The 26950-nt window shown below is 35.9% G+C and overlaps 1 protein-coding gene across 1 annotated transcript; it reads left to right on the top strand.

Moving 5' to 3' along the window:
- Positions 1-187: 187 nt before the first annotated feature.
- Positions 188-26575, top strand: GPR180 (G protein-coupled receptor 180; the record flags this gene model as incomplete). The annotated part of the gene is made up of 9 exons (XM_079722055.1): positions 188-332; positions 2765-2923; positions 10088-10288; positions 16538-16718; positions 16861-16910; positions 19952-20109; positions 23061-23252; positions 25216-25293; positions 26278-26575. The coding sequence occupies 9 exons, from the start codon at positions 188-190 to the stop codon at positions 26434-26436; spliced, it is 1323 nt and encodes a 440-aa protein (XP_079578181.1). The 3' UTR covers positions 26437-26575.
- Positions 26576-26950: the final 375 nt, after the last annotated feature.

Below are 26950 nucleotides of genomic sequence, written 5' to 3'. Positions count from 1 at the left end.
TCAGCCTCTGATTGGTGGGTATCCTTGGCTCATGGTGGAGGGGCCCCCTCATTGGCTGTTAGACCCCCGGGGGCGGGCCCGCGACGCCGGTCCCTCTCCCCTCACCTCCCCATCTCAAGCTGTAGACGTGGGGCCGCGGTCACAGGCGGTTAGGGGCAGGGTTGTGGGTGCCGAGCAGGAGGCGGGGATGGGGGGGCTGCGGCTGCTGGCGGTGGCCCTCACTTGCTGCTGGTGGCCACCCGGCAGCCAGGGTAAGACGCTGCGAGGCAGCTTCAGCAGCGCCGCGGCCCGAGACGCTCAGGGCCAGAGCATCGGCCACTTCGAGTTCCACGGTAGGTGCGGGGGCGGGGAGAGGGATGAAGGCTCGTGGGCTCATCCCGCGGCCCCTCCCTCCCCGCCTCGCGTGGGGAGCCGGGAGCCGGCGGCGGCGAGGCTGGGGTCTTCACCCAGCTCACCTGAGCTTCCGGCGTGGCCGGCAGCCGCCCCCATCGCAGCTTCCCGGAATCGTGGGATGCGTTTATGGCCAGCCCCTGTGTTGCTGCTCCCCAGATCCTTGTCAGCACCTCCCCCGGTTAGTGGCTGTATTCTGCACCTAAAAGACCGTTTCCCCAATCCTCCACGTCCTAACGAATGTGCTGATGACTCTCCTGCTGCCAGTTTCGAGATCTTTCGCTCAGAGAAGCATCCTTTGCTCGCTCCGTTCTCAGCCTGATTGTATACACTAAGGCACCGTAATTCGTGAAGTCCCAGAACTTAGATTTCCTGGATTTTGTTCTTTTTGTCTTAAGATCAGTTTGCTAAAACCTACTTGCAGCAGAGAGGTTTTGGAATCACCCACCCCTCCCCACAAAGCACCTGATAATCTAGTTGTCACAATCGCTGGGACAGTTTGGTTACCTCCCTACGAAAGGAGTAGCTTTACAGTGGACCACGAGTCCTAGAATTAACTTTACAGAAATGAGTGCAAGTGTATCCTGGAAGCTTCATAATTTGTATCCTCTGTGGCCCTTCTGAAATGAGATTGCATTCGATTCTTCCCTTCTGGTCTCCCTCAAAAATCCATAATTCTTCAATGAATGAATTTGCATTCCTTCTAATTTTTGCTTTATTTATTTGCACCCTCAAAATTTGAATGTTTTTCTTGGTATATATACTACTTAATTTGACTACTACTATATCTCAGATAATTATTTGCTTTGATGAGGTTAGGATCCTTGATTCATAGAGTCTTTAGCATTAAAAGATGCAAGATCAGAATACTGTCCTAGGGATTCTTAGGAAAAGATAATAAAAACAGGAAGCTAATTGGTTGAGAAAGAAATTTAAAGTATTGAATTTCAGAATTGTTGGTGTGAAGGGAAGGGAAATTTTATTATTTTTAATCTGAAGTTTTAAAAATAACCGAGAAAAGGAGATGCAGTCCATTTAACAAAATCTATTGTGGAGTAGACCTTGGGTGAAGAAGGAAGAAGAAACTCGAGAGTTTTATTATTTTTTTTGGTAACATTTTCAGTTACTTAATCAACTGGCTGTAACTATACTTTGACTATTGACAGTGATAGTAATGTCACTGCAATAAATGGTACAGTCTGGACAGTACCAGAAAATCTGGCATGTATGGAAGCTGTGACACGGCTTATTACTCGTGACTCCCAGACAGGTTTAGACAACCCCGATATTTCATGGTGATTACCTGATAAACATAGAGGAGAAACATGTAGTAAATCCAGATTTCTCAGGTAAGATTGAGGAATAGAGTGTTCCAAGTATATTAACATACACACTTTCTCTCTTTTGTGTGTGTGTATTTTACTATTACCAATTTCAGTGAATTCAAATTCAGGAAAATAGTAATACTAAGACCATACAGTACTGAAATATGGACTCTAATTCAGAATGTGATTTAAGATGTTAATAATAGGGCCTTAGAGTCACTTTTAAGGCTGTAGATAATTTATAACGTAATTAGTTTATATCAGAGACTTAGACAGTTTTTGATACATACTATAACTTTAAATTTATTTAAAATGTTTAGTCAAAGTGATAATAGTAAAAACAACAGAAACAGGAGAATAAAAAGATCTTCAGATGAAAAAACAGTCCTGTTTCCCTTCTCACCCAGAGTCCCTTTCCCTAGAGACAACTACTTTTTGCTATTTCTCTCCTGGGCCTTAAATGTAGTTGCTGTGTGCAACAAGGCTCATCCTATAGTTGTCTTACAACATATATTGTTCTGAAAATTCCTTTGTAAAAGTCACAGATGTCAAATTTTGTATCAGGTCTACCCCAAAACTCATTTATTTAACCTTTCTTGCTATAAGATGTTTTTGTTTTTTATATTAAAAGAATAATTAAATATTAACAGCCATGTTATATTAAAAAACAAAAGAAACTTTGGCAGGAAATTTCTATGGATAGTTTATAGGCAAGTGTTAAAGATGTGGAGTGGTTGTAAAATGAGGCAAAATTCTATCACAGTGAATGTCTACATACAGAAGTGGCTGTTTATTCAGTGAAAAACCATGAGTTATCAGCTGAAGTATAAGGAAACAGCACACATTGTTTTGGATAATTAATGTGAATAATCTCTTGACTTGCATCTGAATGAGATGGTCATTCTAATGTGACCTACCTAGCTAAAATGAGATTTAAGAAAAACTTGCTCTTTTAATTCCCATTTTGATAAATAGAGGTATTGAATTGTCCTACCGTCTCAGTTCCATACAAGACCAAACTAGTTGATAATTTTTGTTCTGATGTCCAGGTGACCATGCTCTTCTCTGTGTCAGAATCAATGACATAGCAGTAGCCATTGGAAAGGAAGCTAAACTCTACCTGTTCCAAGCTCAGGAATGGCTAAAGCTGCAGGAAAGCGGTCACGGTTATAGTTGTAGTGAAAAATTATCCAAAGCTCAGTTGACAAGTGAGTATATCCTTTTTTCTTTGATCATTATGTATATTTTTTTCTTCCTTAATGTCGGGAGTATAGTATTTACATATCTAGATGTTTCATGGCACAGCACATATCACATTCCGTTGAGTACATTTTAAGCTAAAGTTTAAGGAAACTCATCTTTTCCTTGATCAAAAGATAGAATGCCTTGTTCCCCTCTTATTCAAAGTATTTGAAAAAATATCCAGATAATTTATAAAGGTGTACTTTCCTACATTCAGACTTCTCACAGGTCACATAATTCATACCAATATGGCAGATATATTTTGACCAAGTGGCAGCATGGAGTGAATGATAACATTTGTTGAATGCTTATTATCTGGTAGCACTGAGCTAAACACTAAGCTTGCATTATCTCAGTTAATTGTATAATTTAGCCCAAGTGATGCTGTTTGGCAACATGTTATTGGGACTCGGGACCAAGTCATATGGTGACACAATGTGTCATTTTAGAATATACCAGCCCCACATCATTTGTCAACCTCTAGGTTTGCCTCTGGAGAGGCTCTACTTTTATTATTCTAGTTGCCTGAATTCTTGAGCTCTTCCATTCTCATCAACACTGTCCCATGCATTAGGGTGCAGATCTTTTTAATATAGGAATGAAGAGCATATGCCATGCTACCCATTTTACCCCTTGGAAGTTAACTGGTTGTTAATTAGGAATATGAGACATCCATGAGAAAAAAATAGGAATTATCCCTCTCCCCTTTCCCCCCGTATTTCCCCTGCCATGTTCTGCATAAAAATGAGTCTCTGACTCTTCTTTCAGTCTAGTCAGTAAAGCACTGCCATTTCTAAACATCCAGTCTTCTTAGTCTTAGCAGCTGTCTGGTTCCCTCATAACCTGAGTAGGTATAAGAGTACAAGTCCCCAGTCATTGCCACCCATTGTGGGGATCTTTTGTCTAGGTTTGTGAGATGACATTGACAGTATGCTGAAGAAGCCTGAATGACTGGATCCAGATATCAAAGAGACAGTTACATAAAGTTATTTACCTCAACCCAGAATTTTAGAACTCATCTCAGAAATTCATACAAATACTCATTATCAATTCTCTTTTCCTTTCTACACCAATTTAATCATCTAGGTGTCCCACATATGTATAAAAAGTTCCTAGCCTTCTGTTCCCAATTCTCATGATGTCAACCACCTTGCCCATCCAAAACTGGTCCTCTTCCAGTCTTCCCTGTGTCAGGAACTGGCACCACCATCTATCTAGGGGATAAGCTAGAAACCAAGGAGTCTTCCAACACTGCCCTCTTTGACCTCTCTATCCCCTTCTTGATTCGTAAGTTACCTCTCAGTATCTCTTGAATTCATCTGCTTTTCTTCATCTCTAACCCCACCATGTTATTCCAGGCTGCCGTAATCTCTCGCCTGCACTACTGCAGTAACTCCTACCCGGCCGCTGCAGCTATGCTGGTCCCCCTCTAGAACCAGAGTGATTTTTCTGAATGGCAGGTTTGATCATGTCACATTCACATCCTCACCACGCCTGTCAACACTTCAGTGGGTTCCTACTTCTCTGGGACAAAGACAGCCCTCCTTAATCTAATCAGCAAAGCCATCCGAGTCTGGCTGTTGCTTACCCCCGACCCCAGCTTCATCTCACAGCATGGCCCCGTTCGGCCTCATTTTATTTGTAGCGCAGGTCTTCTTTCAATGCCACCCTGGGCTTTTGCACAGGCTTTTCCTCACTTTTTCTTCCTTCCCCTCTTTGGCTCCTCCATCCACTAAGTTAACACTTGAGTTTTTATAGCCTGTTGTTTTCCTCCACAGCATTTATTTTAGTTACAAGTTTACATTTTATTAATTTGTTATAAAATCAATCAGTGAGAGCAGCAGGGCTCTTTTGGTCTATTCATTCATTCATTCACAGCACTTCCAGTACTATGCTAGGCACTCGTGATAAATCAAGGGACCAAAATACTGACACTCTCACAGTCCTTAAGGCTGCTGAGGGTATAAATAAGTTCACTGTGAATAAATGTGAAACAGCTATTGTGATAAGGACTATGAATGTTAGTTACATGGTACTATGAGTGAGAATTTATGATACACTAGTGCTCAGTTAAGCATTGACTTAAGTATTTGTAGGATGAATTTGTCATGGAACTTTGCGCTTGAGGGGTTTTTGGTTAGTAGGTCATTTGCTTTGTGCTTCGCACCTCAAAGTCTTTTTCTTTCTCTATTAAAAGCTTATCGGGGGCTTCCCTGGTGGCGCAGTGGTTGAGAGTCCGCCTGCCGATGCAGGGGACACGGGTTTGTGCCCCGGTCCGGGAGGATCCCACATGCCGCGGAGCGGCTGGGCCTGTGAGCCATGGCCGCTGAGCCTGCGCGTCCGGAGCCTGTGCTCCGCAACAGGAGAGGCCACAACAGTGAGAGGACCGCGTACCACACAAAAAAAAACTTATCAGGGACTTCCCTGGTGGTCCAGTGGTAAAGAATTCACCTTCCAATGCAGGGGACATGGGTTCGATACCTGGTCAGGGAACTAAGATCCCACATGCCACGGGGCAATTAAGCCCGCACGCCACAACTACCGAGCCCAAGTGCCTCAACTAGAGGCTCGCGTGTCTCAACTACAGAGCCCACATGCTCTTGAGGCCATGCACCACAACTAGAGAGAGAAAACCCACAGGCCACAACTAGATAGAAGGCTGCACACAGCAACTAAGATCCCACATGCGTCAAGGAAGATCCCGAGTGCCGCAACTAAGACCCGGCGCAGCCAAATAAAATAAAGTGAAATTAAATGAAATAGTAACTTATCAGACAGTTTAAAGCTTTGAGCTATAGGAATCGATTTGTTTTCTTATATTACATGATCAATATTATACCATATACTATGTACACTTGCAAAAACATAATTTTTTTATCAAATACCTTCAGTCACAGAACTTAACGTATATAGAGAGACTTGCTGCGTTGCAATGACAGCTAAACTGAGAATCACTGCTAGTAACTTGTAATAAGATCTTGTTATCTTTGAGCTGCACTTTACCTATCTGTATAACAAGGAAGTTGGACTAGTTTTCTCTAAGCTTCCTAGAAGTCCTAAAATGCTGTGATTCTAATTATGACCCTTTAGGTGGAGTTGCATATGTAGAGAGCTATAATTTATAAAACCTCTTGCTGTTGTTTCTTTTTCTGTTTTCCCTTCCTCTTCCCTACTCTTAAGTGCAAGGGTATTCTTTGGAATTGTTGGAACGGAAGATCTCAGGAAACTGGAATTTTTGAGGAATGAAGATTTTTTGTTAAATTTGGAGGTCTGAAATAAATTAAGTACTAATGACATATATATCACTTTCTACATATGTAATCAGTTCTTTTTCCCTTAACAAAAGCCAAGTCTTAACAAAATCTGTATTCTCTAACTTTTATATATTATTTTCATATTTATAGTATATTGTTATTTAGAAGCTTTGATGCATTGAAACAAAAAGCATATCCTTAAATTCATGACAGTGTAGTAGTATCACGTATTTGAAAATAATTCCTTATAGAAATAATTCTCATTTCCTGACCATTAATGAGACTTTTAAGAATTAATAACCTTTCACCTACTTGGTGATGAGCCCATTAACTATGCCTAACTCCTATGTAAAACCTTATTGCTGCTGTAAACTATGAAAAGATTAGTAGATTTGAGAAATCTCAGTGTTGAATGTTGCTTGTGATTATACATTCTCCCAAAGTAATGTTTGAGATTATTTTTCAGTCTTACTTTTTGCTTTTTTCTCTTTCAGTAATGTCATAAAACATCAGATTTTTTTAAAAGATAAAAACTATTTTGTAGGTTTTTAAAGCAAACAAAGAAGATATTTAAATGCACAGAAAATGATGAGTTTATATGCAAAAAAAATTTGCTGTCAGATTATAAGAATTAAATGTAACTTTGTATAGAAAACATTTTTAGTATTATCTTTTTACATCATATGCATATAGTTCCTCTTGTACATTTGGTATATTATATAAATCGCTTAAAGGTGTTAGTATTTTATTATTCTGGGTAATTTTGTTAACAGTATTCATTTCCTTTTATAATATTATTGGGCGATTAGCCTTTCAACACCATTCTCTGCAATTCAAGTTTTGTTAATATTTGAGGTACTCATTACATCAGCATACAATAAGCGTGCTGTGCTATAGTCTTTTGTTTCAAAAACAATGAACATGCAGTTTTGTCAAGAGGCTTATTACCTAGGCATACTGAAAAAGGCAGCAAGACAAAAACTAAGGCCAATATCACTTTATGAAGCACACTTTTGTTTTTATTTGTTGTAGATCTACATAATTTAAAATGAAACATCAAAAAGTGTATTGGTGAAAATATAATGGTTAAATTTTTATATTGTTTTATCTAAGAGAAAAAGTGCAAGTGATAAAACCTCAACACAGCAAAGCCTTTATATAATGAAGTCCAGATTACATAATTTCAAGCTGCACATTTCAAAAGCCTTATTTCTGAGCTGCTATTGATCATATATTGAATTCTTATTAAAGATCATCAATTTAACAGAAACTAGAGAAACTAGAGTCTTTGCTCCTTTTTTCTAGAAGCTGTGCAGTAAGAAAAACAGTATAAATGTCAGCTAAATTAAGATATCCAAAAAAACAATGCTGTGGTATTCTTAACAAAATCATCTTGTCCAGTTTAACTACTATTAATGAAATTCCCAAATGTAAAGTTTAAGTCCTCAATATTTGAATTCTGACAAGATAAATCTGTATCTCATTTATAAAGACAACGTATAAATAATATTTCTCCAACTTTTTATTAGGAAAATTTTCAATTATACATACAAGTTGAAAGCATAGTACAACCAACATCTGTATATCCTTGGCTTAGATTTAATAACTTTATCAATAATATTTTGTTACATTTGCTTTATGTTTGTATGTGTATGATTTTTGTTTTTAACTGAAATGAAAGCTGTGGGTGCCTTGAGCAGTTCACCGTATTTCAGCATACATCTTATAAGAGTAAGGACATTCTTCTCCATGACCATTACCATTACCATAACAATACCATTACTGCATCTAAGAAAATGAATAATGTCATAATAACCTCTAAAATCTCTTCCATGTACAAATTTCCATGGTTATCTCAAGAAATGTACTTTATTTATTAAAAAGTTTCATTTTTTCAGTTGAGGAAAAGATCAAGACTAACTGGCATGCAGTGGGGGAATTGTACCCAACATAATCATATATTTTAAGAATACTCTACTTTATAGAGAATCAGACTCTTCACACAGGATTTTCATATACTGTCTCATTTGCTCCTCACAAGAACTCTGAGTCAGATAGGGCAAGTATCTTAAGTTTACTACTGAAGAAAGAAATTTAGAGAGGTTAAGTAATGAATATGATTAGTAAGACTTGCTTCTCTAACTCTTCCATTGTCTTTATTACACATAGTGTTTGAGACGCCACTTTCCTACAACATTCAGGGAAGTAGTGAGTTTCTCTTAGGTCAGAATCATAGTTTTAGATCGAGAAGGGATCTTAGACATCATTTAGTGTTTCTCAAAGGGGGTGCTACTGGCATTTGGGGCAGAACAGGTCTTTGTCATGTAAGCTTGGATTGTATGAGGTTTAGCACAGCCCCGCTTCAAGTATCTTGAAGTTGAGAACAATTGCTGTTGACAACAGAAAGAACTGTCCCTACACATTTTCAAATGCAGAGGAGTAGCATTACCCTGGATTGAGAACCACTTATTGGTATAATCACCATATTTTAAAGAAAGGAAAAGGACAATTAACCTTTATTCAGCAACTACTATATGACAGATACCATGTTAAGTGACTCATATAACTTAGTCCTTGCATCAGCTCTTTGCTGTATTATCTTCATTTTACAGATGAAGAAAGTGAGTGTCATTACTTATGTAACTTGCCCAAAGTCATATAGAAGGTAAGTATTGGAGCCAGGATTCAAGCACAGGTCTGTGTGAGGCCAACATTCATGAGTTCCCACCCCAGCCCAACACACTATATAGATGTGACCCAGTATAACAATTCGTATTCCTGTAACTTCTATTTTTCTACGTTTAGTACCTTTTTTTTTTTTTTTTTTTTTTTATTTATTTATTTTTTATTAGTTTCTGCTTTATAACAAAGTGAATCAGTCATACATACACATCTGTTCCCACATCCCTTCCCTATTGCGTCTCCCTCCCTCCCACCCTCCCTATCCCACCCCTCCAGGCGGTCGCAAAGCACCGAGCTCATCTCCCTGTGCTCTGTGGCTGCTTCCCACTATCTATCTACCTTACGTTTGGTAGTGTATATATGTCCATGCCTCTCTTTCGCTTTGTCACAGCTTACCCTTCATAACCAATCAGGAAGAGATTTTGGAAAATCTTTTGAAGGTGTTTGTCATAGTTGTTTTTTTTTTTTTTTTTTTCGGTATGCGGGCCTCTCACTGTTGTGGCCTCTCCCGTTGCGGAGCACAGGCTCCGGACGCGCAGGCTCAGCAGCCACGGCTCACGGGCCCAGCTGCTCCGTGGCATGTGGGATCTTCCTGGACTGGGACACGAACCCGTGTCCCCTGCATCGGCAGGCGGACTCTCAACCACTGCGCCACCAGGGAAGCCCCTAGTCATAGTTTTTAGATATAATAATTTCCAAAGTTGAATGCTCCATTTTAAATTTAACTCAAGTAATTTTCAGAAATGTTACTGTGATGGTTACACAGCATTGTGCATATACTTAGCACAGCATTGTGCATATACTTAATACAGAACTGTACACTTAAAAATGGTTAAAATGGTAACTTTTGTATTGTGTACATTTTACCACCACAACAAAAAAATTATTAGTGTTGCTAACTCACTTGAAAACTTTGAAAATACTTAAAATTGAAATTCAGAGTTTCAGTGAAACTATTCTAGTCATTTGTGGTATCTCATAGAACTTTTATAGTGATTCCTTTGATTGGTTAAAATACATTATTTTTACCTGCTTTATGACTTATAGAACTTATTCCAATACTACATCAGGGCTTGGACTACTGAGACAATAAGAACTAAACAAAAGAATTCTAATTTCACATTGATTATGTGACTAAAACAATGAATACATTTGAGAATTTTGCTTTGAAAGTGCTATTTTTTCTCTTTAAAGTAGCCATGAATCAGACTGAACATAATCTGACAGTGTCTCAGATTCCGTATCCACAAATGTGGCTCGTGTTCTATGCAGACAAGTATACGTGCAAAGAGGACAATGAGAATTCTCAGGTGGAAGATATCCCATTTGAAATGATGTTACTAAACCCGGATGCTGAAGGGAATCCATTTGATCATTTCAGTGCCGGAGAATCTGGTAAGAATATGTATTTAAATATATGTCCTAAATACAGAAAAAGATTTATGCACAAGTATCTTCATGTTGTGTTTTTAGAATACTGAAAATTAAAAACAGCTTGTGTCCAACAGTAGACAAATGGTTAAATAAATCTTCTTATAGAATTGTAACAGCTGTACTATTAAGTTTTAAAGCAGACCTGGAAATTTTGTATTGTATGGTTTCAAGTGTGTTAAAAAATACAGAGAATAAACAGAAAGAAGTACAAGAATGTTAGATTGTTTCCATATTTTGGGTGGTAGAATTATGGATAGTTTTTAGTTTCTACACTCTAAATCTTTTTGCTTTTATGATAAGCTAGCTTCATTTTTATAAACAGAAAAATGTTAAGAAACTGAGCAGTCTAAACTAGTAACCCAATGATTAAGTGAGATAGAAACTCCACTACTTTGCATAGCTGTCCTTCACTAGGTTGTTTGAACATATTTAGGGGTTGCCTTCATTGGAGATTGCAGCCATTTTTGAAATGACAAAATTGATAAAACTTTCCAAAATCAAATCTACTCCCATAAAATATTTCATCAAAATTTTAGGTTGACAGAATTTTATGTTCTGCCCTACTGAAGTGAATTCCTAGCCCAAACAGAAATGAATGACTTCTTGTGATTAATGGTGGACATGCTATAAAGTATTATGGATTTGTAAATTAACATGTCAGAATGAAAACTAGAATCTCTAGGCCATCTGTCAAAGAAAAGGGTTAGGTGTTTACCTCTTCATGAGTTCATTACCCACTTGGAAGAGTCAATCTGCTTAGAGAAAAATTCAATCCCATTGCCTTACATTTGCCATCAAGTTGGGTGGGTGGAGGTAGGCCAGGAGTTGAGGCCACATTAGACTAAACCAGTTGTTAAGCTCAAAGTGTAAATTGCCACAGCTAGAAAAGCAACTCAAGGAGCTTGTGTTATAAACAATAAGTCACAAGTAACTTAATGTATGAAGAAAGAAACTTTTTTAAAAATATCCTTTAGTTTGAGAAAATACTTACATAGTGACAGAATGGGGTCCTAAACATTTAAAAATAATTCATTCTAAAAGTCTTTTCTGTGAAGGAAATGACATAATTGTTTTTGAATGCAAATGAATGTAAAGGTTAAATTTCACTTGATACTATTTTGGATCAACGTAGGTCATTATTGAAAGTTAATTCTGTCCTACCATTTCTTTTATCTTAGTAAGAGATATTGACATTTATTTTACATAGTTTGGAAAGGCATTGATGAAACCCAGGTCTAGTGATAGCATTCGATGGGTGGTTGGATTAACTTGCTTTTAAGGTTTCTTTTAACTATAAGGCTTCATTATTTCATATGACACTTATCTTTAGGACTGGTCAGGCTTCAGCAGGAAGTAATGCTCTTCTGTAGTCACTGTACATGCAAACCCTACTGCCTCTAGTGGAGTCCCCATCTAGTAGCCCTTCCCCCTCCTGCCTTCAGGCAGAAGGGTGGAGGCTCCAGAGGTTGTTTTATTTATTGTATGGATCCATGAGACTCACTGGATCCTGATATTCTTTTTCTTGCCTCCTTATCTAGGCTCTCATTTCTGGACTCTTTCCTCATTCCCAGTTTGATATCTGAACTTTGACCGTAGGCCATAAAGTAATGACATTTGTGCCCTATGCCGTGCTTGGACTACTGAATGTCAGTCATCCTTACCCTTGCTCATCCTGAAGCTTGCCCATATCTTCTAGTGTTTCTTTCAACACCCTGAATTATGGCTAGCTTTTTCTTTAGGGTTCCCACTAACCATTCTGACTCAGTTCTTAGTCCTGACTCCTTTTGACCTGTCTTCTCCTGTGACTGATTTTGATTTGATACTTATAGTATGTCTAAAATCTGTCTTTCTTGTACTAGAATGGGGAGAGTTACTTTGGTCATGTCACCAAGAGTATTTAAATGAGGGAAAAAATTTCACTATAATATGGATTTTCATTAAGCATGGGATTCTGTGTAAGGCTAATCTGTAGGGATTGATTATTAAAAAGTGCCATAAGTACTCAAAAGTATTCATTGCTAGATGTCTGGCATAATTTCCAAGGATCACATCATTTTATTATTTAAATGCCTTAAAATATGATTAATTCTACCTTGAAGTCTAAATCGGTGGTTCTCAACCTGTCACTGTGTATGCATATGGAGAGCTTTGGAAAAAATACAGGTGTCCACCCCCAGAAAAGGAGAGATAGACTTGGTTTTGGAGTGGAAGCCAGGCATTTGTAGTTGGTCAAAGCTCTGAAGTTGATTCTAATGTGCAGAACCACTTAGCTAAAAGTCCATATTCCACATTGTTTTGGTAATGTGTTGGTTTCAACGTAGAGCCTTAAGAGGGATTCTTCCTATTCTGTAGCCTCAGGTATAGAATTTGTTTCCAGGGAATAATTCCTAGTTAGTTCATTTTAGAAACTTTTCCTCATTTGACTAATTTTCTGCCCTGAGTAGAGAAAATTGATTTGCTATGCTTTTTACTGAGAATTGACTGCTAAAACATGTATCTTAGAGGTTTGAATTAGAATAACCTGGTGCAAAAAGCTACAATTAATGTTATATGCTACTCTGGTTAAATCTTACAGTTTGTTTTCTTTCAAACCAACTATGTATTTTATATCTACGAGACTTTAGTTAGTCCTGTATTTTACAGACTTAGGTTTTTTTGTTTTGGGGTTTTTTTTTTTCTAATGTAGACTAAGGCAAGTTTGATGCTACTTGACAAAATACTACATAGGAATATCATGCTTCAAGGTAGAATAAAATAAAACTGCCTCTTAAAAAATTAGAATCCTCGTTAACTGTATTTGTGATTGGTAGAGACCAAAAGAAGAAGTACTCAGAATCCTGAGAATTAAAGCATTATTGTCTAAAGTAGACTGGTTTTCACTGGAATGGTATTACAGGCTCTGTCACACCTGCCATCTCACTGTTCTGAAGATTCCAGATATGTTTATTATTTTCTCTTGTTCCCTTTTCTCCTCCGTTATCCTGCAAGATAATGGGTTGGATCTTACCTTTGGCTCTGTAACTTAAAGTAACAGAAAACTCTAATGCAAGTGGTATAGACAATAAGGAAATTAATTCTCTTACATAACAATAATTTCTGAGGCTTCTTCAGGGTAGTTTATTCAACATTATCCTACCCTGTTATCCTCTGTCAGCTTTGTCAGCTCCCTCATATTCAAAGTTAACTGTAGCAGTCTGGGCGTACATCTAGGCAATGGCAAAGTTCAATGTCTCTCTTTTAAGAGCAAGGAAACCTTTCCCAGAAGCTCCCTTATCTCATTTCATTGGCCAGAACGTGACACATGACCTTGTTGTCTAACGTCATAAGAGAAATGTAAGTGAAGGTATCAGAAAGGTGATATGGGTAAACCAACATGTCGAAGTAAAGGGTTAGGTTTACCTCTTTGGGAAAGGGGAGTATTGGAATTTCTCTAATTGGTTTAGACTAATCGGGATTTATCTTGAGACCCTTGAGGGTGGGATGGACATTGGGGTTCTGAGACAGCAAGCATCACAGGCGAGAGTGCTCCAGGGGCTGCTCCATGACCCATTGACTCTCTCCTTTCCTTACCCTCTTTTCTCCCATCTCCCATCATTTAGCTGGAGCTGAATTTTTTTAAAGCTGTCCTGGAAGTTTTCTTCCTACTGAATTTTGCCAGTGCCTCTTCCAGTTAAGTTTGCCTTAAAATCTACTCATTCCCTTATACCATAAGTGTTTGTCACCTATTGCATGCTCATTTAAGAGTGTTTTTCTTCTTTTGTGTATAGGCAGGTTTTAATACCTAGTATCCACCTGTTTTAAAATTAGATTTTAATTTCAAGGCGAACATAGATTACTTTCCTGTGAAGGATGGTGGCAGAACAAAAGTAAAGTTGATGGAAGAGAAAAAAAAAACAGACTTTTTTTCCTAGAAGTGGTTTATTTAAAAGAACACTTGAGAGCAGACCCAGAGTTTTATCTTTAAAGTATCAGGGTCAAGGTAGGAATAATTTATGCAAAATGCAATGAGCAAAGTGTAGGACAAATGTCCTAGTTCAAGTTATTTAATATATTATCTCAATGAAATAATTTTTTGGTTACCGTGTTAGCTTTTTATGGAAGATACATTTAATCTTGAATAATCCTAAAACATTTTTTGCTAGTGACATGTGTCTTATTTTCAAAAGTCCCTTCCTCCTGTATTATTCTGGTTCTCAATAAATAGTCTGGGATTTTCTTTTCATGGTGCATTTCTAACCTAATAGAGTCTGAAACCTTATCTTGTAATGAATATTTTGTGAAGTATTATAAATAAATAAAATTTTAAATAGAATGCCATATTTAATTCTTTATACTAAGAAGAAAAGGTAAAAACAGATTCAGAACACAGGATAGCATACTTTTACTGACACACAGTTATAATATGTTTAGCTTATTTTCTGCCTAGTTCCATTAGTATAACAGTCCCAGGTTTATTGTCCCATTATTTCTAAAGCTAGAATACGTCTCTATACCAGGAATTTTAAAAGAAAATATGCCCATTCTGTTATTTGATATTCTCTTCCTGAAGTCTAAACATACTTTCTCACCTAGACTAGAGAAGTGGACAATCAGCGTTTATGTACGTAGAGCAAGAGAGACACCCAGTGGCTGAAATACTTCTTTCTCTCTCTCTCTCTCTCTTTTTCTCCTAACAATGCCAAAAACATGATTGAGATTGAACTGTTTATTGAGTATTTTTCCTACTGTTTGTATCTTCTGGATTACTTTTCTAGAATTATTTTCCATACAATGTAAATATTCCCTTCTCTGCCTGTTGTTTGGAGTTTATCCCACATGGGAAGCCAGAGCAGGTTCAGGGGTCACAGTTGGAATGGAAATGAGTACAGTTTAGACTGTTCATCCACAGATTCATTGGAGACAGCTATAGCCACTGTCACGATATCCAGTGTTATTTAGATAGAATATAAAAGCCCTAGTATTAGGGACTAGGTTTAGATGTTACCAAGTAAATGTAAGCCATTAAACTCAAAGCTGGCCCCTGGTTTGTTATAAAATTTTCTGAAATTTCTGAAAAATGAAGACACAGTCAAAAGATTCCAGGTAACACAGAAAAAGGGGTGTTTATCTTGAGGATGTGTGAAGACTACTGAAAAGCTGCTGGTAGACACTGGAGGCTGCTTAATGACTGGGACCATTTTTACTATAAAACCTGCACATTCCTATGCTCTGTTCTTGTCTCTACCAGCCAGCTCCCTCTGCTCATTCAAAATTTCTGCGTGCCCAGAATTTTGATTTCATCATGGCCTGGTTTGACTCCTTTGGCCTGCTCCATCATCAACTCTTTTCAAGTCCAGTTTCTATTGCCTCATCCTTTCTATGTTTTGTGGTTTGATGTCCCAAGAGAACGTGACTGGCTTTGTATCTTTGAGAACCAAGTGATGCTGCTGGCCAGTGACTAGTGTTTGGATTGGTAGCCACTTGGTCAGGTGTTTCAGTTTCAGTCACCTGTGGAGTGGAGTCCCATGGTCTCCATAGGTTTTCCTCTTTGACAGAGCTGAATGCCATTTACTTCAGAAGGAGGCCTGGTCGTGACAGGTATTTTGACGCTTTGTCCAAATGGGAATTTAAGGTTATGATACATTCCAGAGCTCGGTTCTTAGGCTTTAGCTGTAGCAGAATCACTGAAGGACTTATTAAAACCAGAATTCTGGGTCCCACTCCCAGAATCTCTGATTCATTAGATAAGGGTTGAGTCCCAAGAGTCTGCCTTTCTAACTACTTCCCTACTGATGGTGCTGCTGGCACAGGGCTCACACTTTGAGAATCATTGTCAGGGTATATAAAACTCTTATTGACTGACTAAATCTATTTTTAAATGTCTTGTAAAAGAAATCCACTTTGGGGGGTAAAAAAGCATATCTAACTGAATGCTGAAATCATTGTTTTAATTTACTGTTTCGACCAAAACTATGATCTTGTGGTTAGTCTTTGGGCTTATTCCCTGACCAATATGATTTCTTATAGATTGACTTCAGTTTAATCTGCATTCTTATAGTTAAGACTGTATCCTAAAGTAGAAAATTATGTTTCAACAGTCTTCTTTTTTTTTCTCTTACAAAAGTAAATGCTATGACTTCAGTTAAAAAACAAGTTCTGGAAATATACTGATGGGAAGGTTTGAAAGCAACCCAACACTATAACTGGCTTGTTCCTTTCTTCTCTTCACAGGGTTACATGAGTTCTTTTTCCTCCTAGTCCTAGTGTACTTTGTGATTGCTTGCATCTATGCGCAATCATTGTGGCAGGCTATTAAGAAAGGAGGACCCATGCACGTGGTTTTAAAGGTTCTGACAACTGCCTTGCTGTTACAAGCTGGTTCAGCTTTCGCTAATTACATTCATTTCTCCAGGTAACTCAAAACCATTAAAACTGTGTTCATCATTACATCTAATTAATCCTAATCAGTCCACCAAAATTATGCTTGCTTTGATTATGAATGATTTTTTTCACATTTGTAATTGATGCTAATATTCTCCTCTTCAATTCTTCAGTTACTCCAAAGATGGAATAGGGGTACCTTTTATGGGAAGTTTGGCAGAATGTGAGTATCTTACTGAGCATTTTTTTAAAACATAAACTTGCTATCTGCTTCTTGTATGTTTTCCTTTTTTTGTCAATTATTTTTTGTCATAACACAGTTTTTTTATCCAAGGTTGGTTAGATTCAGCTCAACTGGAAACAAGATTATACATTTAGTTTCCACATATCCTATTTAGTTTCTTCTTAGTAATAGGTAATGGGTATAGCTCCTCATTGTCTTTAGAGCATATTTATATGCATTCTCTCTTTTTTTTTTTTTCATGTGGACCATGTTTAAAGTCTTTATTGAATTTTTCACGATATTGCTTCTGTTTTACGTTTTGGTTTTTTGGGTGCAAAGCATGCGGGATCCTAGCTCCCCGACCAGGGATCAAACCCGCACCCCCTGCATTGGAAGGCCAAGTCTTAATCACTGGACCACCAGGAGATTCCCACATTCTCTCATTTTTATCCTCAATAAAAACTCAGTGAAGTAGATATGCTTATCCCTATTTTGCAGATAAAGAATCTGGGCTCAGTGACAGGAAGTACATTCCCAAATGTCAGTCAGCTAGTGAATGGTAGAGCCAAGATTTAGACCCAAATTTTCTGACCACAAAGCTAAAGGGTTTTTTTTTCCCTTTTTCGTCCCTTTTGTGACTCTTTTGTCTCTATTTCTAACCCAGAGCCATAGAGTATACCTATAATTGAGCTGACCTCTCAGCTTTCTTCTTTAATTTATAAGAGGAACTTTTGTGAAGTAGTTTTTCAATTAAATATGATGGTGAAAAACTAAAAGTTCCTATAATCATGACTTTTTAAAGGGAACTTTAGAGGGACATCAGGTCATATGCCATTCTCAATCCTGAAAAACAAGTTAAGATTTGCTCTAAAAAAGCAGATTCTGAATACGAAGACATTCTAGGATTTACTTTCCTTATATTTCCATATTTCTCTTCTAGTCTCCTCACTCTTTAATAGGGTATCTTATGGTAATCTCTATAATCATCTCAGGACCCACTTATCCTGATCTTGCTGCCTATTTTAAGATTCTAAAACTTCTAGAACCTTTCCTTTTCCTTGTGAAGAGGATGGATACTGTTTACCTCTTGGGCATGAACAAGAGTTGCTTCTCCTTCTTTGACATTACTGGAACCCTGGTTTCAACCCCTGTTTTCTCTTAGATGACTCAGGATGTTTAAGAGAATCCTAGAGTTTTAAAACTGGACAGAGCATAGAAATAATTTAGCTTATGCATTTTAGATGAAGAAATTGTGGTCCAAAGAGGCAAAGCACACAGAGACCCATCAGTAGCAAAGCTGTTACTAAAATCAAGGACTTTTGAAGTTTTTTGAGTGTCTACTGTATACAAAACAGTGTTTTAGGCTGTCTGGCATCTTCATGGTAAGTTAAAAGCAAAAGTCTTTTTTAAAAAACTGCAATAAACCAATGTTGATCATTTTTGGTAGTTCTGACAACAGGTTTGGTTAATGAAGATTTTTAATCAAATTCCACAGAATGGGGTTTTTGTGTCATCTGTGTATTTTATCTACATTAGTTATTTTTCAAGAACAGATAAGCAGTGTCTACCTACCCTCACAGTTATGATATTATATCAATATGTGCATTACTTAGTATGTAAAGAAATGAGCCAGAAAATCAACCTTCCCTCCTCCCCAGTATTTGTTTTTGCTAATTAGCAACTTATGTAGGGATATTCCTTTGGCTAACTTCTTTAAGTAACTGAATATGTATTTGTGAAATGTTTAATAAACATAATTAGCATCACAATCATTTAAAATCTATGGTGTAAGAAAATTGTGCTTGTTCTGAAAGGCCATGACACTTTATATCATTAAAGTGTAGTGACAGTTCAGTATTAGAATTCGCTATTACAAGTATATAAGCATAAATGTAAAGTATCCGGTTTTAATTTGGGTGGCAAAGCTGGAGAAAAATATGGCAAAATAAAGCTGAAAAGGTCTATTATTAATAGGTTTTTGGCTTGTAACTTTTAATATAAGTTTGATACTACAGCTAGTTTTATCTGTTTCTCTAAATATCTTTATATAAAAGAAATAAAAGTTGTAGACATCAAAGTTATAAATGGCAATTTGAAGAAAGTTTTATTTTGTTGAATTGTGATCACACATTTATTCCAAAATCCACATCAAAATACACTCTGTTGAAAAAGTAATAATTTTTTAAAAAATCAATAAATAGAACTTCTAAAGTGAATACACATGGCATTTGAAGTATTATTGCTTGTTATTTTCTTGTAGCACTGAACTGGGTGCAGGCGGTTTCGTTGCGTCTTTTCTACCGCAGCCAGCTTCCCCTGCAGTGTAAGTGATGGCCACTGGGTGGCACATCACACTAATGCATGGAGCGCTTCATTCGCCTTCAGGACTGACACTAGGGCCAACATAATTGGATGTTACAGCAGCTCTGTGTTTTATTGTCATGCTATTTCTTATTAATAGGTTTAGAAAATACTCTTCATATTATAGGTCAGCCACCAAAAAAAATTAACAACCCAGAAGTATTCTCCACATTGCAGAAGTTATATTTAAAATTTCTTTTCATAAGCCGTGAGTTATCGATTGTAATTAGAAAAACTAAGAAGAGTAAGAAACACAAAGAGATTTAAAGTTGGCCTTAATAAAGATATGATAGGGACACATATATTTTTAAAAATAGGAGTATTGCCATTGTTTTAACTATTTTCAGAAATGTTTACAAATTTAATGGCAAAATTTTAATTCTTTAGAATTATTATACTTGAATATCTCATTGAATTTCATCAGTTTCTTTTTTAAAATGCCTGTCTTTTGTGGTTAATAAAATAATTATATTCTCAATGCAAAAAGGATAAAATTTGGGAATTCCATGGTGGTTCAGTGGTTAGGACTCCATGCTTTTACTGCTGAGGACACAAGTTCAATCCCTGGTCGGGGAACTAAGTTCCCGCAAGCTGCGCAGTGTGACCAAAAAAAAAAAAAAAAAGATAAAATTCTTTGTATTGTGAAAACTCAGTTGACTTTGGCTTTCATTTCCCATTAGTTTTTGACATCGCTTCCCAAATTCAAATGTTATACTTACTTCTGAGTCTATGCATGGGTTGGACAATAGTCAGAATGAAGAAGTCTCAGAGCAGACCTCTCCAGTGGGATTCTACTCCTGCATCCACTGGCATTGCTGTATTCATTGTCATAACACAGGTTAGTAGTGATACTAAATGTTTCTGCTTTGCAATATTGAGAAATGCAAATTTGAACATATCTCATGTCAAGAAACCTAGGACCCATGAGGAACTTGTGTCATTTTAAAGTATGAATTTAAAGAGTGATAGATCATATATGAAGTAAGTGAGAAAGAGAAAGACAAATACCATATGATATCAGTTATATGTAGAATCTAAAATATGACACGAATGAATTTATCTACAAAACAGAAACACACTCTCAGACATAGAAAACAAATTTATGGTTACCAAAGGGGAAAGAGGGAGAGGGAGGGATAAATTAGGAGTTTGGGATTAGCAGATGCACACTACTATATATAAAATAGATAAACAGGGTCCTACTGTATAGCACTGGGAACTATATTCAATATCCTGTAATAAACCATAATGGAAAAGAATCTGAAAAAGAATATGTATATATATGTGTAACTGAATTACTTTATTGTACCTCAGAAACTAACACAACATTGTAAATCACCTTTACTGCAATTTTTTAAAAATGGGGAAAAAAAGAGTGATAGATAAATAACCTGTTAATTTTCTGAGTGCTGGTATATGTATATTGTAGAATTTCATTGTAATTTACCTGAATCTGAGCTTCCTATCAGATTAGTTCAGTGCAGTATATTTAGTATTCAGTTAGATTCTCATTTCCTAATTAAGAGCTTTCTTTCATATTTTCTAACACTTAGTAAGTCCTCAATATTAAATGAGTCGGTTAATGAATTTGAGATTCATTCATTGGCCAGAATCTACTTTATACATGAAAGAATTCAAGTGAATATCAGATTAAAGAAAAAACAAAATGTAGAATAAAAAAGAATAGGATCTTGTTTTTGAAAACAAATGCAAAAACAAACTTGGTCTTTTAGAAGAGTCCTCTATGCCTTTTTTTTGTTTTTCTCTGTAGTGACCTATAGACATTATTCTAGGATCTCCATATGCCTATGTACAATGGATTTATTAAACTTAAGAAGAAAGACATAAACATAAAAATTTGTATTGAGTTTGTGACCATAATTAGCTGTAGATGAAAATGAAATATACATCTGGACTCTGTAAAGGACATCATAATCTAAGTTTTAATGCATTAAATAAATTGAAAAACTCACTAGTGAAGGGTAAGGCCTGTGCTCATCTACCTCCAGTACTTATTTTAGTACCTTAGGTGCTGAGTGAAGGTTTATTGAATTTACATGATTGATTTAGAAAGAGACCATATCACAGATATTGATATTTTAAAAGGAGATAATGCCAGGAAGGGAGGGCTAGTGAGAAAGAACTGAATTAGAGGTGATTAAAATAAGGGTAAGTTCTACCAACTTAATGTTTTTGATCCAGGATTTATGGAGAGTAGTGTTAATATCAAGTTAAATTCTCATTTTTCAATAACTTCTAAAAATTGAAAAATTGTTTTTTCATTATTTCATTGCAATTTAAATTCGTTATCATAAACAAATACAAATTGAGATTATAACACTACCCTAGAGTTTATGTGAGCATTTGTGAAGAATGTATTAGACACGGCCCTGACTCTCAACAGCAGCCAGACTAGGTGGACGAGACAGGCAACAAGAGATCACGTAAATGTGTACAGTGTATTCCACAGGTCATGCATTAGCATACGTATGTGAAAATATGGGAGTATGAATATGTAAAAATGTGAATCATGGGAAATAGTAGGTTTTTTTTTTGCTTTATTGGGTTATAATTGAAAAATAGAAATTGTATAGATTTAAGGTATACAACTTGATGTTTTGATATATTTATACATTAGGAAATGATCACCACAATCAAGCCAGTTAACGTATCTATTACCTCACATAGCAGGAAATGATAGTTCTATAGTAGCACTTCTTTGTTGTAAAGAGTTAAGTTTAGAAATGCAAGTTAAGGAGTCAGATGGGTATAATTTGGCGTAGAGGAATGAATTTCTGTAATAAAGATCAAATTTTTGTTTCAAGAAGGAAATTTATGTGTGCAAGATAAGAAAAGAGTTCACCTAGCAAGAATGGTAGCTGGAGTAAAATTAGGGTGGAAGATTTGAGAATGAGGGAAGGAAGTGGTTGCTGGTAAACCCCATAAAGCCTAAAATTGGATTTAATAATGGAGTTTTGACCTAAATTCTTTGAAAGCCACTGAAGACCCAATTCTGAAGGCTGGGTTGGCCGATGAAGGGAGCACAGAGGGCTACTGACGTGTGATGGTGAAAATTATCGTAATTTAAGTGATTGTTGTTTGGTAAAGGTGGAGGGAATGTGGGCACTGATTTCTACTGAATAGCAGTAAACAGAACAGCTTAATGAGGAACTTGCGAGCTTTACACTGGGATAGTAACAATATGGTAAAAAAGGTGAACAAACAACTAAGGATAAGTAACTGTGCCCTGGATGCTATGGTGGATATTGAAAATCTACTCTCCTTTACCCAGGGAGGTTACCGTGGGAAAAGAATGAGGTATGAAATCAACAATTCTGACTTGTTAATTTCTGGATTACAAAAGATACTGAGATATTTGAAAGTTGATCCTGAGATAAAGGGCTTGAATGCAAAACGGTTTGATTCCTAATAAGGTGTTGAAGTAAGAAAGAGATAGATTTAGTAGAAAGTTTTATGTTTATTCTCTTCATCTTTTTGACTTATTTTCATCATTAGAGATGTCTTACTTGAATCATGGTAACAGTAGCATTTTTTATCTCTTGTATGTGGTCTCATTTGATTACAATCCCTTTTCTCCAGCTGAGGGTATCAGTGAAGGAAAAACTGCCTGTGCTTTATTAATCAACACATTATATAGTCTGATAAATCTTAGAGCCTCTTAGGAATGTTTATATACTGGTTAAGGGGATATAGAAAAGAGATGAAAAAAGTACTTTATTGTAAGTAGACATGACTTTTTTCTCTAAATATAATATTGTTTTTTTACAGAGTATTTTGCTACTTTGGGAACAGTTTGACGATACCAGTCCTCACAGCCACCATTCACACCACAACTTAGCAGGGATCCTTCTAATTGTTTTAAGAATTTGCCTAGCATTGTCATTAGGCTGTGGACTCTACCAGATCATCACAGTGGAAAGAAGCACACTCAAAAGGGAGTTCTATATCACTTTTGCCAAAGTATGGGTTTGTTTAGAAAATGACTTCTTCACATTATCAACTTCATTTTGCTTTACTTGGGAAGTTAAGGAGCAACCATATGCTAATATTTAATAGTAAGCTTTTATTACGTGCCAGGTACTTTATGTGCTTCAAATCATTTAATCGTCACAACTTACGAGATATAGATGATATTATCCCCATTTTGCAGAACTCATGAAACAGTAGTTTCCATGTAATCTTTGGCAGGTCAGTTTTGCCTGTATTATAATTTCTTTATCAATAGGGATTTTACATTTTTTCTGTAGTATCAGAATTTTTTAAATAAAAAAAATAGGATACAGTTTGCATGTCTCAAAAAACAGTCATTAATGGACTATGAACTGTTACTCCCAGAATTATGCAATGTTTATAACAAACTATGAAGAGCCGTCCTTCAGCATAAGCAGAGGGAGCCAGGAGGCTGAGTACATACTATGTTCCAGCCATTTCATGGCATCCATGTGAGATCATGTTTACTTCATTCCCCCTTGCTGTGTCCTTCTTATGCTACTGAGATCTAAAGGCAAATGGATTTTTTTTCTGTACCCGTTTAATAAAGGAAAAGATCAGGAGACAGGTTGAGTCAGTAACGTTACAGAAGCCTCCCTTCCTAGAAAGTTATATTTTTTGGGTCAGATTGAGAGAATCCGTAACCCATCATCTTGGCAACTCAAAGCAGCATTCTGATATGCTGTTTGGTCAGCCCACCCTAGTTGACAGTCTCAGCAGAATGAGGCTGAGACGGAGGAGGGCCACATTCCTTCTTTATTCCAGATGTGGAGCACTTTAAAGCTGCTGCTGCAGCCCTGGGAACCCATATCAGGCCTCTGAGTACCAAACAGGCAAGGATATGCCACTTCACTTTGGAATTCTTCCCAGAGACAGTAGTGCTTATTGTTTCAAAAGTTAGTATATACTTCAGGTATTTAAAAACTAAATATTTTCTTTTCTTCTATGTTTAAAACAGTACAAAAATTTTTTCTTAAACTTTAATTTTTATTTTTATATGTTTTAATGTAACTATTTGAATAGGTTCAAACATCCAAAAGTATTTAAAAAGCAGCAAACGTGTTTCTTACTTGTCTCCCATCTATGCAGTTATCACCTCCTCATATAATCACTGTTATTAATTCCTAATTTATTTTTTAGAGAATTTAAAATATATATATTATTATATACATGAATATGTATAAAATCGATAACTAATAAGAACCTGCTGTATAAAAAAATAAATAAAATTCAAAAATTCAAAAAAATATATATATATATTACTTTATATTTCCCTTCACTTTTATACAAATAGTAGCATATTGAACACATTTTTCTATATCTTGGTTTTTTTCTTATAACCTCAATATACCAAGCATTTCAACATCTACTAGTATTAACTTATTATTTTATTTCAAATTTAATTTTGGAAAAGGATATGTTGCCATGTTCTAGGAAAAATAGAACATATATATTTGAAAAGTATAGTGTTAAAAAGTTTCCCATTCCTATTCGCCTAATTCTGTCTTTTGTACTAAATCTCAAACAGGTAACTGCTGCTAATCAGTTTTTTGTGTATTCTTACAGAATTTCTTTGTGTATCTATATGCAAATATGAATGTATATTCTTATTTGTTTTTTATAGAAATATTACACATTTGTACCTTGTTTTTCTCAATTATTGATTTGTTACTTATATATCAAAACCTTAAAATATATGTATGAGGAAGATGTAAGATTTTAAATACTCCAAAAACACCCATTTGATTAGAAACAGAATATCATTGTCACAACAATAGCAAATATATTTCTACATTTTATTGCAAGTTCTACTGTACAGGCCAATTGAGATCAATCAAGACCTCCTAAATATGCTAGTAATGTTATTTATCTGGTACATTCTGAAAACAAAGACTTAGCTGAGCTTATTTGACTTATTTTTCATTTGTTTCAGGGCTGTATCTTGTGGTTTTTGTGCCATCCAGGTCTTGCATGCATTTCTATCATTTTTAATGACTACCAAAGAGATAAGGTAAATAATATACATGATCAAAATAGTTTTTTGTAGTCTTTACTGGGAAATTATTAAAGTAGGAAAGGCCTGTTTATCCATTCAGTGGTTTCTTGGATTCTTTAAAATAAAACTTTGAAACAAAATATTGAACCAGTGAGTATTTAAATTTAGTTTATAAGCAAAATGATGGAAAATAGCTTTTGTTATTCTTATTTTAGCCTATTTCATAATACTGTTTTATAAATTAAATTATAAAATTTATAACACATCTTTGTAGTTAAGAAAAAATGATTAAAATTTTTTGCTACATAATGTTAAAAATCAAGACAGCTTTCTAAAAGTCAGTCTAGTTGCTTTAACAGCCTGCAGACTGGAATGCCGTGCTCAAGTATGCCACATTTTGGTTGTATTGATACCTACCTTCTTAGGTGAATTACTCCATCATTTCGAAGTGGAGTTCTGCCAGGAGCCCTTTACAAGCAATGCAGTGTGCGGTTGAACACACAAATGTTTCTTGAACCTGAGGTATTTACAAAGGGTAAATAGATAGGAAGTTAGTCTACAAAAATAGAGAAGTGACTTGAGAATTTCGGAAAGGGCTTTTAGAGCACTCTTCAAGATTCAGGTAGGGGCATGCTTTATTCCTATTACTAGATTAGCCAGGAGTCTGATTTTTCCTATTACTTTCTTTAGTGCATGCACCCTGAGAAGATGGTTTAGCAAATTATTCTTTTGTGTCTTATTTTGACATCTATAAACTAACTGTTAAAGGAATTTTACTTTTGAACAATTATAGTTGAACATTAGTCTCATTTTCCTATTGAAAATTTCTTTTACAAAATGTACCCCCAGTAAAGATGGGACAGATACAGTTTTTAATTTATATATATTTGTATAATGTATATATGTTTATATATGTATAAAATATTTATAGGTCCATGATAAATTAATATAATTTCTGTTTTTGCATGCAGTAAAGCATTCTCTTTCTTTTCTTTTCAGGTCATTACAGTAGGCGTTATCCTTTGCCAGTCTGTTTCCATGGTGATTCTCTACAGACTCTTTCTATCCCACAGTCTATACTGGGAAGTTTCTTCACTTTCCTCAGTAACACTGCCACTGACCATATCATCTGGACACAAAAGTCGGCCTCACTTCTGATACTTGATTTTCTTTAGAGGAAAAGTAAATTTATTTACCAGAGTGCAATAAGGATCCAAATACAGTGACTTTTTTTTCATACTTTTGGTATGAAAAATTGAACAGAGAAAGCAGAGCATGTTATTTATACAACTGCATTTAAGCAGTACCAAACTGAAAAAAAGGTAATAAATGTTTTGAAATATACTTAATAAACTTTCAAGAAAGAGTGTTGTTATAAGGTCATTTATGCAATTTCCATATGGAAATAAAGATGAAAAGAATTACATGATATTTTGGTAAGAGATTCACCACTTATAATGCCTCATCTTATATCAATAATTAACTCAGGTTTGATAGTCTAATAAAAAGTAATCAGTTAAATGATTACTTGCTTATACATGTCTAAACCAAGTCCAGTTATGAAATCAGTGTAATACACTGGTTAAAAACTGCTTCTTTTTATGCTTTAAGGAAAATGCATTTTGTATTGGAGTGTAAAGAAATTGAAAATGAAGTTACTTCAGAAAATCAA

The sequence above is a fragment of the Hyperoodon ampullatus genome (genome assembly GCF_949752795.1).
Source record: "Hyperoodon ampullatus genome assembly, chromosome: 16".
Classification (NCBI taxonomy): Eukaryota; Metazoa; Chordata; class Mammalia; order Artiodactyla; family Ziphiidae; genus Hyperoodon; species Hyperoodon ampullatus.
This window is presented reverse-complemented; position numbering and strand designations above follow the sequence as displayed.